The 14815-nt window shown below is 44.5% G+C and overlaps 1 protein-coding gene across 9 annotated transcripts in view; it reads left to right on the top strand.

Moving 5' to 3' along the window:
- ARVCF (ARVCF delta catenin family member) overlaps positions 1 to 14815 on the top strand; it is a 641936-nt gene that overhangs the window by 502497 nt on the left and 124624 nt on the right. For all 9 annotated transcript variants that reach the window (XM_084820398.1, XM_084820396.1, XM_084820391.1 and 6 more), the window contains one exon: positions 5817 to 6000. In XM_084820398.1, the coding sequence (XP_084676524.1) occupies positions 5817 to 6000 (184 nt within the window). The remainder of the gene's footprint in view (positions 1 to 5816; positions 6001 to 14815) is intronic.

Consider the following 14815-nt stretch of genomic DNA (forward strand, 5'->3'; position numbering starts at 1 on the left):
CCTCCAGGGGATTTCAAAAGGTATGTAGCTGTCACTGTTCTGGGTCCATTAAAAAACCAAATATCAAACCAAACCTCTGAATAAGCCCTTGGCCACTGGGGTTGCAGCTTTAATTATTTGCAAGGTGAGAATTTAATATAGGTTCTCCTCCTTTTTCTATCCAGACACAACCATGATAATCTTCTTTGAAAAGAACAACCCTTATTACTGAAACCAGTGTTTGTTGTTTACAATAGCTGATTTTAAAAATGAGTTGAGCTGGAAATCTTCAGCCATTTGGGATAACAAGTTTGTGAAGGAATCAAACGGAGGTCCCCTGATTGGTGTGTGTGAAACCCTTTGGCACATCTCTTGCAAACTAATATGTATGATCAAGATAATGTTTAGCAAGGCAAGGAAAAAAAACCCTCCTCTGAATCCTGTAATCTGTTCAATCCACTAACAAGGGAAAATGCTATTAGATTAACATTCTTTTCTGTTGGGGGAGAAATGTTGATGGATAAAAGTTATTTTGGCAAGGATATTGCATTGTGTTTGTTTTTAAGGCAGCTTTGTGAAATTGCTGAGATAATATTTTCATTCTGGATGCAAGCTTCTGCTCCATTTTGCATGTTCAGTTCCCCAGTACCACCATCATATAATGAGCACTGTTATATTCCATATAGAGCAATGAGTTGTGAATTTAGCAAGATCTCATATGCTGCATTAGAAGTCGGTGGAAGCTTATCATTATGGGCTCTTCTACATGAGGCATTTATCATGTGCTCATCATTCCCTACTCATGGTCTTTAGACAATGTTATTACCCTCCAACGTCTGTATCTAAAGGGCACTTTGGGCAAGTAGGGAAGAGTAGGGAAAAGTAGGGAAGAGTAGGGAAAATGAGGTGTTTAATTGTAGAGCAAAAAACACTTTTTCATTTGTGTAGTTGCACTATTTTGCTGTACCATAGCACTGCCTAAAGGTTATGTAGTGGAAAAGCAGGAAACGCTTTTTGTGTAGCACTCAGATCTCAGTTCTGCGACAAAACCGAAAGTAGATACAGCTGATTAATAGCCTTGTATGGAAAAGCTCTGTGTGTCAAGACCCAGGAGTATAGCAACAGGATCCTGTGGCAGCCCCTTAGCTCAGGTGGAGACACAATAATATCCCCTGAGACACCACCAAAAGCTGCTTCCTCAACTGACACGCCACCCAGTAGTGGGAAACCCACTGCCCCCTCTTGGGACTGTCATCAGTGCTATTCCCCCACCCCCATCATTGCCTCCAGGACCACAGGAGCAGAGGTAAAGACAGGCCCAGGGCAAAGCTCTAATTCAGCAAGACAACACCTGGTTAGAAATGTATACTTTGAAATTATTCATTCCTAACAGCGAATTCAGGTGTTGAGTGCCAACAGGACTGGAGCTAAATCGGGGCCACTAAGGAACAAGAGGGGAGGTATCAGCATGCGTGGGAAGACCCTGAGTAATACACATTTCTATTTGTACTATCCAAGGGGGCAATATTTGTACTATCCCCCCGCCCCAAAAAAGATCCCTAGCCCAATGAGTCTGCTCAGTCATCACAGAGTGTTGAACGTCATTTGGAAAAGGAATGGGAAGACGTGGGATGGCTGGCTGCAACCCTGCACAAGAACACTCCTGCTGGGAAGATGGGCACTGCAGAATTTATGGCACTTGTTGCTACTTGCTCGTAAAGACCTTGAACAAGCATGAACTTGTTCAAACTCGCTGCAGCCTTGTCAGGTTGTAAATCTTCGCATTTTAAAGGAGCTGGTCACAAATGGTTTGGCGAGTATATAATTGGATCCTTTGTATCAAACCTGCGCATGGCATGAAAATACAGAAATATCAACTTGGGAACACCATGCTTCCTTCTTTCTTTCTTTCTTTCTTTCTTTCTTTCTTTCTTTCTTTCCTTCCTTCCTTCCTTCCTTCCTTCCTTCTTTTTTTTTTTTTTTTTTTACTTCCATAGCATGTAATGGACTCAGGATTAATTTCTCTGTCTCATGTTCTGAATGGCTAGCCTTCAGGAGCTAATGTATTCTTTTTTTAAAAGAAAAGAAAATTGTATTATATTAATTTGTGTAAATGTTACAGCGACTTCTTTAAAAAAAAAAATCCATATCATTATAATTACTGTCGTGCCAAGTGTGCACATGAGCTCTAATGCAGTAAGTAAGGTGTATCAAGGAAATAAATACAGTGATGAATGTCCCTGCAGCAAGTATCTGAAAAGTAATGGGAGGAGGTGAAAGTGGTTTAGGGGAGAAAGCAGATTTCACTTGACGTCTTCAGATTGTTGGAGTCTGGGAGGCAGGGGCGTTGCTAGCTGTGGGAGTCTATTTCCTATGGCCCCAGATCTAAGGCTGCCTTTACATTCCCCTCCCCCCCACAGTCCTCCCATTCTGGAGCCTTTCTGTGTTTACAGCAGGCTCCCAGATGGCAACCATGTGATTGCTGAGAGAGGAAGCTTTTAATTTTCAAGGTTCCATAGAACCCAATGAAACATCGCCATCTACTGGCTGTTAGAATAGCGCAATAATCCGGGGTGTGTTTTTTTTACTACCTCATTTTTTCTGGATCGTTTTGAGATGGAATAACCGGGAAATACCTCTGGATGTGCCCTGGAGGTTGATGACGGCATGAAAAGGACCCGCAAACTTCCGTGAGTTAGCAATCTCAACAGCAGGATAAAAGCTCCATGTGAAGAAGCCCTAAGTGTCTATTGGTGCTAATGGAAGGGTTTTTCCTCAGCTTAATTGCCAGGCGGGGGGCAGTTTTCAAGGGGGATTGCAGCTGGGGATGGAAGGGTATTCCCCCCTCCATTTCCACATGCTGTAACACCCCCCCCCCCAACCACTGCACTGCCCGCATGGCAATTAAGCTAAGAAAAGCTCTTTCCGCTGGTGCCAACAGGAGGTTTTTATTCAGCTTAGGTGTGATGCCGGGGGATGGAGTGAAGATTTCCAGGGGGATCACAGTTGGGGGAGGGAAAGGTTAACTTCCTTTCCCTGTGCACTCTGGCTCCCCCAAAATCCCCCCTCCACAATTTCCTAAGCAATTAAGCTTAGGGAAACTTCCATTGATAATATTTTAAGTGCAACACCCCTGCCTGGGCATAAGCCCCTTTTGCGGCTACCATTATCAAAATGAATCTGAGCATGTGGAGATGTCTGGCAACTCAGATTCAGAATGAGAACAGCAGGAACAGAGGGCGGCACCCTCCCTAGTGAGCCCAGATTTGGTGAGACTTTCTTCCCAAGACCTTGACACACAGATGGCCCAGCCTGAATGGCTCCGCCATTCCTCCACCATGAGAACTCAAGTCTTGGAGGAAGAGGAGGAGGAGGGAGAGGGACGTGACTTGAGGGATGCTAGGGTCTGTTACGGAGCGAAGCAGGAAAGTTCGGAAGCTAACATAGGAGGGAGCCACCCTAAGGGAGGGGCATCCCTGCGAAGCAAGTCTGGCTGTGAAGTTCTTGCCCAGACTGCTGGCAACTTCTTAACTTCCACTTCGTATCCTGTATTGATATCCGTAGATGTGTGGATTAGCTAGTTCTATGCAGTCTGAGAGTTTCCCAGAATCTGAATTTGTAAAGAAGTGAGTCCTTGACTAATAAAGTAGTTTAGCCCGAAGCCTTGTTTCCTGGAGTGTGTTGATTGCATTCACAAAGCTGGCCACCTGGAAGTGTCCGTGGCCACTGCAAGCAAAATCACAATCATAAGATAGGTGGGTCAAGGCTGTTCCGTTCAGCTAAAAGTGAAGAGCCCCTTGAGCCTCTTTCAGAGGTCACTTTCAAGAGCGGAATGTTTTCAATCATCAGAGATCTGTTAGTCATTTCAGCCTCTTAGGTCATGGTTGAAGTGCCACTTAAGCGTTGGGTAGCTGGAGATAAAATTCTTCTGCGGACATGCTGCCCACCTAACAATGCCCCTAAAAGGATGGCAGCCTAAAAGCAGCTGCCCTTGGGATGTGTGAACCAATGATTTGTGGTGATGAAGCCTGCAAGCATAAATTCCAGCCCACATAAGGGGTGGCTTGGCCCCATCGCTTTTTCTTTCCCAACTTGTTCTCCCAGGGGGTTGTGGTTAGTTCCCCATTGAAAACTCCTATACTGATGTATATTTCAGCAATGCTGAAAGCAGTGCCCAATATTCGTAGGTAGGAACTATGAGAACTGCAACATTGAAAATATCCGCCGCTAATAAACTCCATAAGCGGCAACCTTTGGCATTCTGGAAAGGATCCTTGGGTGGGTTCACACATTTTATGGCCAGCCTGTTGAAAGTTCTAGATTGACGTTTCTGATTAGAGTTCAACTTAGCCACTTAGATCCTGGAAATGTAATTCTGCTGAGAGCTTTAGGAGATGAGAAATGTGCACTTTTTTGCTTTTTGCTTTCTGGAGGTTGCCCTTGCAACATACTAAAATGTTTGCAAGCTGATATTCACATGGATAGTTTGCACTCAGGATGCTCACTTAGCATTTATATAGGAAGTTTGGAGGGATTATCACTTTGCCACCTCTATCTCATTCATCCTGACAGTAATTCTGGGAAGTGGATTATTATTATTATTATTATTATTATTATTATTATTACATTTTACCAGTGTGGAACCAAGCCAGAGAGACTGCGACTTGCCCAAGCATCTAATTCCCCCTCTTTCTCCCCTACTCTGATCTTACTGAATCAACTAACGTTAGCTTGGGATGATACTAATGGAGGTATTTCATTTACAGCATTTAAATGTTTGTGCTCCATGCTGAACAGCAACAAAGAGTCTAGTCGAGTTCTGAGGCAAAGTAGTGCAGATTCTGTGCCAAGAAATGCTGGTTTCTGTGATACGATAGCTAGGGCAAAGTAAATGTACATATATTTGCTTTATCAATCCCTCTGTTTCTGATGTTCAGGCTGAGTGCAGTTGCTTAAGTAGACAAAATGGCACCACCCATGCCCAAATGGAAGTCCAAAAACATCTGCAGGGCACCATGGTGGGGAAATATAAAATGCTAAGTGGGAGGGGAGAGTTGAAAGGTGCATGGAATGACAGTTGGGGTGTTGGTGGAAATGTGGTTGGTTGAGAGTTGGAAGAGGGTGGAGGTAGAGGGAATTAACTGGGTTGGAATGGGTTAAGGAGATCTTTTGTTCTAATCATATTTATCACAGTCTTCAGTTTACTGCAAATTTCCTTTGATTGTTCCTCACTCAGTTTTAACAGCACTCTGACTGTTGTTAACCCACAGTAATTGTCAGTGAAACTAATGCTTAAAGGGTTTGAACACCTATACCTACAACTACCAGTGTTGTTAGCACAGTAAGGCTATTACAGACCAATAGTTAAACTATCACGAAATAAGCACTACTAAAACTAGTAAGAGATTACTGTTACAAACCATTGTTAACTGTAATGCTGATCTGTTTTTGCTGTACTATATGAACCCCGTTGTGATGATCTCATTAGTTGACAGGGCTGGCCCAAGAGGCAAAGTAAAAGATGGCACTTCCCTTCATTCCATGTACAGAAGCCATCCAGACTGGCTGTTGAATCTTACTTCAACACTGGTGATGGGACAGCATCCTGCACTGCACCTGAGGATAGCAGGCTAGCCTAGGAAGTGCAGGGAGGGCCACATGGCACACACAGCTTTGTCCGCTCCCCACCCCTTAGCAACTGCTGCATGAGGCAGCTGCCTCACTCTGCCTAATGGTAGGGCTGGCCCTGTTGGTTGAACAATTAAAAAATACTGTTCTACCTGCAATTAAAAACAAGGATTCAACTGACCATTCCCCACCATTTTCACTTGCTAAAGGTACCCTTTGGAACTTGTCATCCTATGAGCCCCTCAAAATGGTGATCATTAACCATGGTCTTCAGACGCTGACCAACGAAGTGATCATCCCCCATTCTGGTTGGGAGAATGAGCCAAATGAAGACTCGAAGCCTCGAGATGCCGAGTGGACAACTGTCTTCAAGAACACATCAGGATGTCTGAGGTGAGACTGGAGTGGAGTGTTCACAACATTTTTGTGTTTGCTGAAGAAAGAGGGTAGATGGAACTGCAGGGAATTCATGGTGGTGCACACAATCCATATTGTATACTCCCAAATCCCATTTTTGGTATGCACACACAGAAATGCATGACCCCTGGTACTACATGAGATTTCCACTATATGCATCCAAACATTTGCCTGTATTTTGAACAAGTACCTCATAAATGTCTTATCTTCCATTTACAGTGTGATCAACTGTTATGTATTAATGTAAAAGAGAAACAGTGGCCTGCACTGCCTTGGCTTACTAAGGTGAGATACACATGAGCCTTCTGCCTGCACACACCGCCTCTTCCCTCCTTTCTTTTGGGTGCACCATGATTGAAGACTTCTTGGGCTAATTAACCATAGTTTCCCATTATGTCTGAACTGGGAAACTATAGCTAGAAGGTTCAGAACAAACCATGATCTGAAACCATGGTTTGAAGTTAGTTACAGATCATAGTTTGTTCTAAACCTGGTAACCATCATTTCCTGGCATGGACATAACTCAGGAAGTTTTCAGTTGTATGTAGCACACCAAGAAGGGGAAAAGGCTCAAGGGTTGGACATACTTAGCTTAATAAGCCAAGATATATTATGCTGCCTCCATCGCGTCTGCAGAGTGCTGTTCCAGGAGGCTGTTCCAAGTGGTCCGGAGCCTGGTCAGTCCTGTTACTCCGGAACCACTGGAGCATTCTAAGGCCTCCTGTGAGGCCTTGGCAAGGCACTTTGCAGATAAAATTGATCAGATTAGGTGTGTTACTCTGCACGCTGTGGATACAGTTAGCGAGCAAGAGGCGGCCTGTGGCAAACCGGTTTTGTGGGATCGGTTCCAGCTTCTTCCTCCTGATGAAGTGGACAAGGTGCTTTCATCTGTATGGCCGACCACCTGCTTACTTGATCCTTGCCCATCTTGGCTCATTATGGGCTGCAGAGAGAGACTGGGTGAGGGGATCAAGGCGGTGGTGAACACCTCCCTTGAGGAGGGAGTGATGCCATCAGCCCTCAAGGAGGCAGTGATAAGACCACTCTTAAAGAAGCCCTCCTTGGATCCTCAACTTCTGAACAACTTTCACCCAGTCTCAAATCTGCCATTTTTTGGCAAGGTGATTGAGCGGGTGGTGGCGGTGCAGTTGAAGGCACACTTGGAAGAAACTGATTATCTAGACCCATTTCAGACGGGCTTCAGGCCTGGGCATGGGACAGAAACGGCCTTGGTCGCCTTGGTAGATGATATGAGGAGGGCTCTGGATAGGGGTGAATGCTCCTTCCTTGTTCTCCTCGACCTCTCAGCGGCTTTCGATACCATTGACCACGGTATCCTCCTGGACCGCCTGGAGGGGTTGGGCACTGGGGACACCGTATTGCGGTGGTTCCGGTCCTTTCTCTCCGGCAGGTACCAGAGGGTAGCACTGGGAGAGGAGGTGTTGGACCCGTGGCCACTTACTTGTGGGGTGCCACTGGGTTCCATCCTCTCCCCGATGCTATTTAACATCTATGTGAAGCCTCTGGGGGCTATCATCAGGAGGTTTGGGGTGTGGTGTCATCAGTATGCGGATGACACGCAGCTCTACCTCTCGTTCAAATCTTCACCAAGGTTGGCCATAGAATCCCTGTCCAAATGTCTGGAGACAGTGAGTGGCTGGATGGGGAGGAATAGGCTGAAGCTGAACCCTGACAAGACCGAGGTACTTTTGGTGGGACACAAGAGGAGGCTGGGGGATGTTGACCTGGTGTTGAATGGGGTACGGTTACCCGTGAAAGACCAGGTCCGCAGCCTGGGGGTCATTTTGGACTCCCAGCTGTTTATGGAGGCTCAGGTGTCAGCTGTGAGCTGGACAGCGCTGTATCAACTCCATCTGATACGGCGGCTGCGCCCCTTCCTTCCTGACCATCTGCTCCCATCGGTAGTACATGCCCTGGTCTCCTCTCGTTTAGACTACTGTAATGCGCTCTATGTGGGGTTACCCTTGAAGACGGTTCAGAAACTGCAACTGGTACAGAACGCGGCGGCTCGCCTGATTAAAGGCAGCCGCCGGCGAGATCACATCACTCCAGTGCTGAAGGAGTTGCACTGGTTACCAGTTGTTTTCTGGGCCAAATTCAAGGTGTTGGTTTTGACCTTTAAAACCCTATATGGTTCCGGCCCAGCCTATCTTAAGGAGCGCCTCCAGCAGCACCAGACAGGCCGCTTAACAAGATCAGCCTCGGATGGCCTTCTGTCTGTCCCATCAGCCAGGACAGCTAGACTGGTGGGGACGAGGGAGAGGGCCTTTTCTGTGGTGGCCCCCACTCTGTGGAACTCCCTCCCTAGGGAACTCCGTCATGCCCCCTCTTTAATGAGCTTCCGTCGTGCATTAAAAACGTGGTTGTTCAGGCAGGCATTTGGGGTGGGTTAGGGTATTTTAGGAAATGTTTTTATTGTAGAATTTTATTGTTTTAAACTGTTTTATTGTATGTTGTACATCGCCCAGAGTGGCTGGGTGACCAGCCAGATGGGCGATTAATAAATTTAATAATAAATAAATAAATAAATAAAATATATTATGTCCAAACCAGGCCAGTCTAAACTTACAGGTTATTGGTATCTGAAAGTTTTATATATTGCTGAAATAGATTAATAGATAAAATTCATAGAATAGAAGGTACCAGACAGACAACAAACATACCAGACAGACAACAAACGTACTAGGTGAATTTTGTTGTGTATTTTAATTCACATTATAGTCACATACAGTTTGAGGAATATTTGATTTTGTACCCTTATTCTGATCTTTTCTGTATTCCTTTCTTTGTTTCTGATTACATGTTCTGTAATTAAAAATCGAGACCCACATTATTGGTATCTAACCCTGATTCTGTTCTTTGTATATACCAGTACACCATCTGCAAAAGCTGGGTTTCCCAGAACTATAGACATATTTTCTTGTACTGGTGGTTGGGAGAGAGCAGAAGTTCTTACTAGGTCCTTTGAAAATTCATGCAATTTCCCCCCCTGCTCAGGACACACGTGCTTGCAAGCCTTTGATCAAAGGCGCTTGCTCTTCCGAGCACCTCTTTTTGATTACTTGTGATATCCCTATTTGTCTTTTTCTCTGTTTCTCTCAAATCTTCACCTTCTTTGGCCTCCGAGTGACATATTTTGTGAATCGCACCTCCCCTAATGATACAGATCACTTACTGAGCTGTTGAATTTAAGCTTGCATTTCCCGTTTTGCTCTTCCTATTTATTTTAGTTACCCTTCCGCTGAAAACTATAATAAAGATATTTTTTAAAAAAGTTTTCATAGCCACAAGGAGAGAGACTAGGAGAAAGTACTTGCTAAATTCATGTTCTCTAGGTTCCCGTGTTGTTTGTAGTGATGCTGCCAAAACTCATAATTAGTCAAGCCTGTAAGCTGAATCTAGTAGGTTCGTCATTCTTGAATGTATAACAAGCCCTGACTTTGATCTACTTTACTTTAATACTTTCGGAATTCAAACTGAGTTTGACAATGAGTTAGTTTAAATTCTCTGCATTGCATCGAAATCTTGTAATACTGGATCTTGTAACTCCCATCCGAGTGTAAAAGATTGGATCCACAGCTCAATAAACAAATGATAAATTATGATGCTATCAGTTCATCCTTCACTAGTTATATATGGCTGAGGACATGCTCACAACATGCTACTATTGGCCCAGTTAGGAACTCACACTAAACCATAGTTTAGTGTGATGAGAATTAACCTAGGTGAGTCTTTGGCTCACATGCTGTCCCTTCTTTCTCTTCTTCTGGTGTAGCCACAAGAAGCTTAGTTCAGAAGCTTCCATTTTTTTATTCATTTCAGCTTGTTTTGTTGTCCAAACCTGACAAACCATGGTTAACATTAACTGTGGTTTATTTGAAACAAGCCAACTTTATACTGTGGTTTCTGAAGCTGGCTTGTTTCAACAAATAATAGTTAGGATTAACCACAGCTTAAGTTTCAGACATAATGTTAAGCCAGGGGTGGGCAGAAAGTAGATCTCCAGATGTTTTGGACTTCAACTCCCAAACACCCCTGCCTGCATGGTCAGTGGTCAGGAATGTTGGGAGTTGAAGTCTAAAACATCTGGAGATCTACTTTCTGCTCATCCCTCCCTGTGTTAAGCTTTAGTTAATTGAAATTGGAAGCAAAAATGTCTAAACTACTCCTTGTGGCTGCACCAGAGGAGGGTGGGGAGAGAGGGGGGCATGCAAGCCCAAGACTCACCTAGTCTCATTGCCATTACACTAAACTATGGTTTAGTGTGACGTCCCAACACAAGCATTATGCACAACAGCATAACTGCATGCCCTCCACTCATGCAGGCATTCCCTGTCATAGTGTGAAAATATGTTGTGATTGCTTCTGACTTGCGGCTCTAAATCCTTTCCACATTACAGGATTTTTTTTCTTTGCAGCAAGGAGTTGCAGGATCAGCCCCCTGAGCAAAAAAATTGGAAATACCAGAAGCAGACTTAAGACTATTAACCTTCTCAAGTACAGGTAGGTAACTTGATGCCCTCCAGATGTTTTGGACTTCAACTCCCCTAAGCCCCACAGTATGGCCAATGGTGAAACATCTGGAGGGCACCAGGCTGCCTAACCCTATTCCAGCAGAAAGCTCATACAGATGTGGGAAAGATGTCTCATAACTGTCTGGAAGCAGAGATGAGTGATTCTGTCTATTTTCAGTCTGTGTCACCCATAATTCCATTACAGTATTTGAGGGTGTTTTTTTTAAACCCTTCCTCTATGTATTTTCTCATGAAACGTGCATTTAAATGCAAATTTTCTCACGAAATATGCATTCAGGTGCGTATTTTGATCTGTTTCAATGGCCAAGAATTACAGCACAAGAATCAGATCAGTGCAAAATCTAGTGGAGAGCTATGTCTGTTTCTTTATTACTTTTAACATTCCTATTCTGCCTTTCAGCATAGCTTCCAGGGCGGTTTACAAAAACAAAATAAAATACAAACAAAACTATATATTCATCAATACACATTCAAAAACATTGGGAAATGAAAGCATCTTTGCCTGTTGCCAAAAAAGACAACCACGTAGTGGCAGGTGAGAAGACCGGCCGCTGCAGCTGCTGCCGCCGCCGCCATTTCCATTAAAACAAAAACAAAAAAACGTGATAGGCTACGTAAAGATTTACGTAGCCTATCACGGCTAGATTTTTAAAAAACACCATGATAGGCTACGTAAACATTTACGTAGCCTATCATGATGTTTTTTAAAAATCTAGCCGTGATAGAAAAAATCTATCACGGCTGACTGCAGGGACGCAAACGGCGGCAGCTACGGCTGCCGCCATTTGCGTAGCCGGCCGGCCAGGAATTGGGGGGGTGAGGGACGGAGCGTCCTCCCCTCCAGCCAGAATTTTGGGGGGAGGGACGGAGCACCTCCCCCCCACCGCGAATGTCACCCTTCGAAAAGGTAAGTGACTTTCGTACATCCCTAGTTGGAGTACACCTGACATCAATCCAGGATCTACAAACCTAGAAGCTTCTTTAAATGGCATGCAACTCCAGCTACCCACCTCTCAAGGGAGCCACTGCTCTCACCTCCAAAAGTGTCTCAGTTTCTACCTCCCACCTGGTAAAGACACCAAGGCATCCATCTAGACTTAACAGAGTAGCGATGGAGTGCAAGGCTCCCAGCCCTTTTAAACATCTCTACGCAACCAAGTTTTCTCATGGGGATTTAGCAGTGATTGTCTTTGCTTTTTCTAACCTGAAGGTCTTGACTCCTGTAATGCCTTTAAAGTGTTCTCTGGTGCTTTGGGCCGGCAGAGATAACTTGCACTGGTGGCATAAATGTCCTATTTTCAGCATCATGCTGGCGCAGGTTGGCCCTTCCCGAATGGGCAAGTTGCTAGATGCAGCAAGTCTTGGAAATGCACTGCAAGAGATTTAGAGCTCGTGCATCCGTGATATCCTGTGCTGTTGCGCACATATCATTTCACAGCAAATAAATGTTAGCTTGGAGACTGCTTAGAGGCTTGCTGGTACCTAGAGGGGTGAATTATGCAGCTGTTCCTTCTTATTTATATTTTTTAATTTATTGCATTTATACCCCGCCTTTTTCCCTCTTGCAAGGAACCCAAGGCAGCTTACATTATCCTCCTCCTCTCCATTTTATCCTCACAACAGCAACCCTGTGAGGTGGGTTGGGCTGAGAGTCTGTGACTGGCCTAGAGTCATCCAGTGAGCTTCCATGGCCGAGTGGGGACTGGAACCCGGATCTCCCAGCTCTTAGTCCAACACTCAAAGAAGTGTGAAATACAGCAGCCCGAAACCAGCAGCATCTTGCATGTGTTGATGCCATGTTTTTGAATGGGTGGAGAATGGATTCCCTGTTCACTTCCCTTATGAAAACATCCCCCATTATGGGCCTGGCGCTCTCACTCATTGAGTTGGATGGGTAGCCCTTGGTCCTGTCCTGTGGAAGCTTGAGTTGCACTTCAGAGCTTCCACCAGCCTGAATGTGTCCACAAGCTCCGAGCTTCTTGGAATGAACTGAATTTGTGACAGAGGAAGGCTTGGGGGCTGCTTGGATTTCTGCAGTTTTAAGCCAGCCCTGTAACCCTGATTCAGACTGAACTCTGTGCAGCAGGCATCTTGAATCCAGTCAGTCAAATGAGTCAATCAATCAATCAATCAATCAAAGATTTATTATAGTCATGGGCCAGTATAAATACAGCCAAACTACCAATTTAATACATAAAATCAGCATTTCCCCCTTTTATTTTCATGGCATTTACCCTCTCCCCAGTTTTTTCCCCCACAGAAACCTCAATCTGATATCTGTTGTTGACAGAAACAAAACATCCAGCTGGCCCATTCAAAATCCAACAAGAATCAAATTTATTTGTAGGGCTGTCGCTCAAGTTAAAAGAAATCCTAGGTGAGTGATTCATTAATCAAATACACCTGCATACATCTTCATAAACAGAAAAAAAACACTCTCTTTGCTTTTAGATAATGCATACACATGTCACAGCAGGCCCCATCTTAGAAAAGGTATCCTCCATTTTGTAAGTAATATTCTAAATCAGTGTTGGGTAACCTGCATCCCTCCAGTTGTTGTTGGACTCCAGTTCCCTTCAGCCCTAGGTAGCATGGCCATTGGTCAGGGATTTGTCAAGAACAAATCCTGCCAGACTAATCTGATCTCATTTTTTGATCAAGTAACCTCCCTTTTGGACTGTGAGCATGCTGTGGATATAATATGCCTCTCCTTCAGCAAAGCTTTCGACAAAGTGCCCCATGATATCCTGATTAGCAAACTAGCTCAAATTGGGCTAGATGAAACAACGATCCGGTGGATCCACAGTTGGCTAGAGAATCGGACTCAAAGACTGCTTATCAATGGGATCTTCTCAAACTGGGGAGAGGTAACGAGTGGGGTACCACAGGGCTCAGTCCTGGGTCCAGTGCTCTTCAACATTTTTATTAATGACTTGGAGGAGGTGGTGCAGGGAATGCTGATCAAATTTGCAGATGACACAAAAGTGGGTGGTATAGCTAATACCCCGGAAGACAGAAACAAAATTCAAAGTGATCTTGATAGGCTGGAGCGCTGGGCAGAAAACAACAGAATGACATTTAATAGGGATAAATGCCAAATCCAGCACCTAGGAAAAAAAGACACCAAATGCACAGTTACAAGATAGGGAATACTTGGCTCAACAATACTACCAGCGAGAAGGATCTTGGAATTGTTGTCGATCACAAGCTGAACATGAGCCAACACTGTGATGTGGCTGCAAAAAAGTCAAATGCTATTTTGGGCTGCATTAATAGAAGTATAGCTTCCAAATCACGTGAAGTACTCATTCCCCTCTATTCAGCACTGGTTAGGCCTCAACTTGAGTACTGTGTCCAGTTCTGGGCACCAGACTTTAAGAAGGATGCAGACAAGCTGGAGAGGGTTCAGAGGAGGGCAACGAAGATGACCAGGGGCCTGGAAACAAAGGAAACAAAGCCCTTTGAGGAGAGACTGAAAAGAACTGGGCATGTTTAGCCTTGAGAAGAGAAGAGTGAGGGCAGATAGGATAGCGCTCTTCAAGTACTTGAGTTGAAAGATTGTCACAGAGAGGAAGGCCAGGATCTCTTCTTGATCATCCCAGACTGCAGGACACGGAATCATGGGCTCAAGTTATAGGAAGCCAGATTCCAGCTGAACATCAGGAAAAACCTCCTGAGTGTCAGAGCAATACGACAATGGAACCAATTCCCTAGGGCGGTGGTGGGCTCTCCCACACTGGAGGCATTCAAGACGAGGCTGGACAGCCATCTGTCAGGGATGCTCTGACTTGGATTCCTGCACTGAGCAGGCGGTTGGACTCAATGGTCTTATAGACCTTTTCCAACCCTACTATTCTATGATTCTATGATGGGAGTTGTAGTCCAGCAATATTTGACAGGCCACGGATTCCTCAATCTTCTTCTAAGTAATTCACAGGATTTTGTTTTGCTTTTAGCCTTACCAAAAGATGTTTTTAATCAATGTAACCAATGAATTGATTTGACATACTTCAGCCCTGGTTATTTGTCCAATTTATTTCCCAGCTAGGGGAAAGAAGATTGGTGAAGAATTCCTAACATTGCCCAATGTGGAATTACACTGATTGATCTTGTGTTCTTTCACAATGCCCTGCCTCAAGACATAGAGAGCATTCTCAATGCAGATCTTTTGTGCTGGTGTGGGGTGAGAGCACATTGGTAGCAGAAGATTCTATTCAAGTCAATAGACAATCACA

The sequence above is a fragment of the Heloderma suspectum genome, chromosome 13, assembly GCF_057233095.1.
Source record: "Heloderma suspectum isolate Gila_16-S chromosome 13, 16-S_ref, whole genome shotgun sequence".
In the NCBI taxonomy this organism is placed as follows: Eukaryota; Metazoa; Chordata; class Lepidosauria; order Squamata; family Helodermatidae; genus Heloderma; species Heloderma suspectum.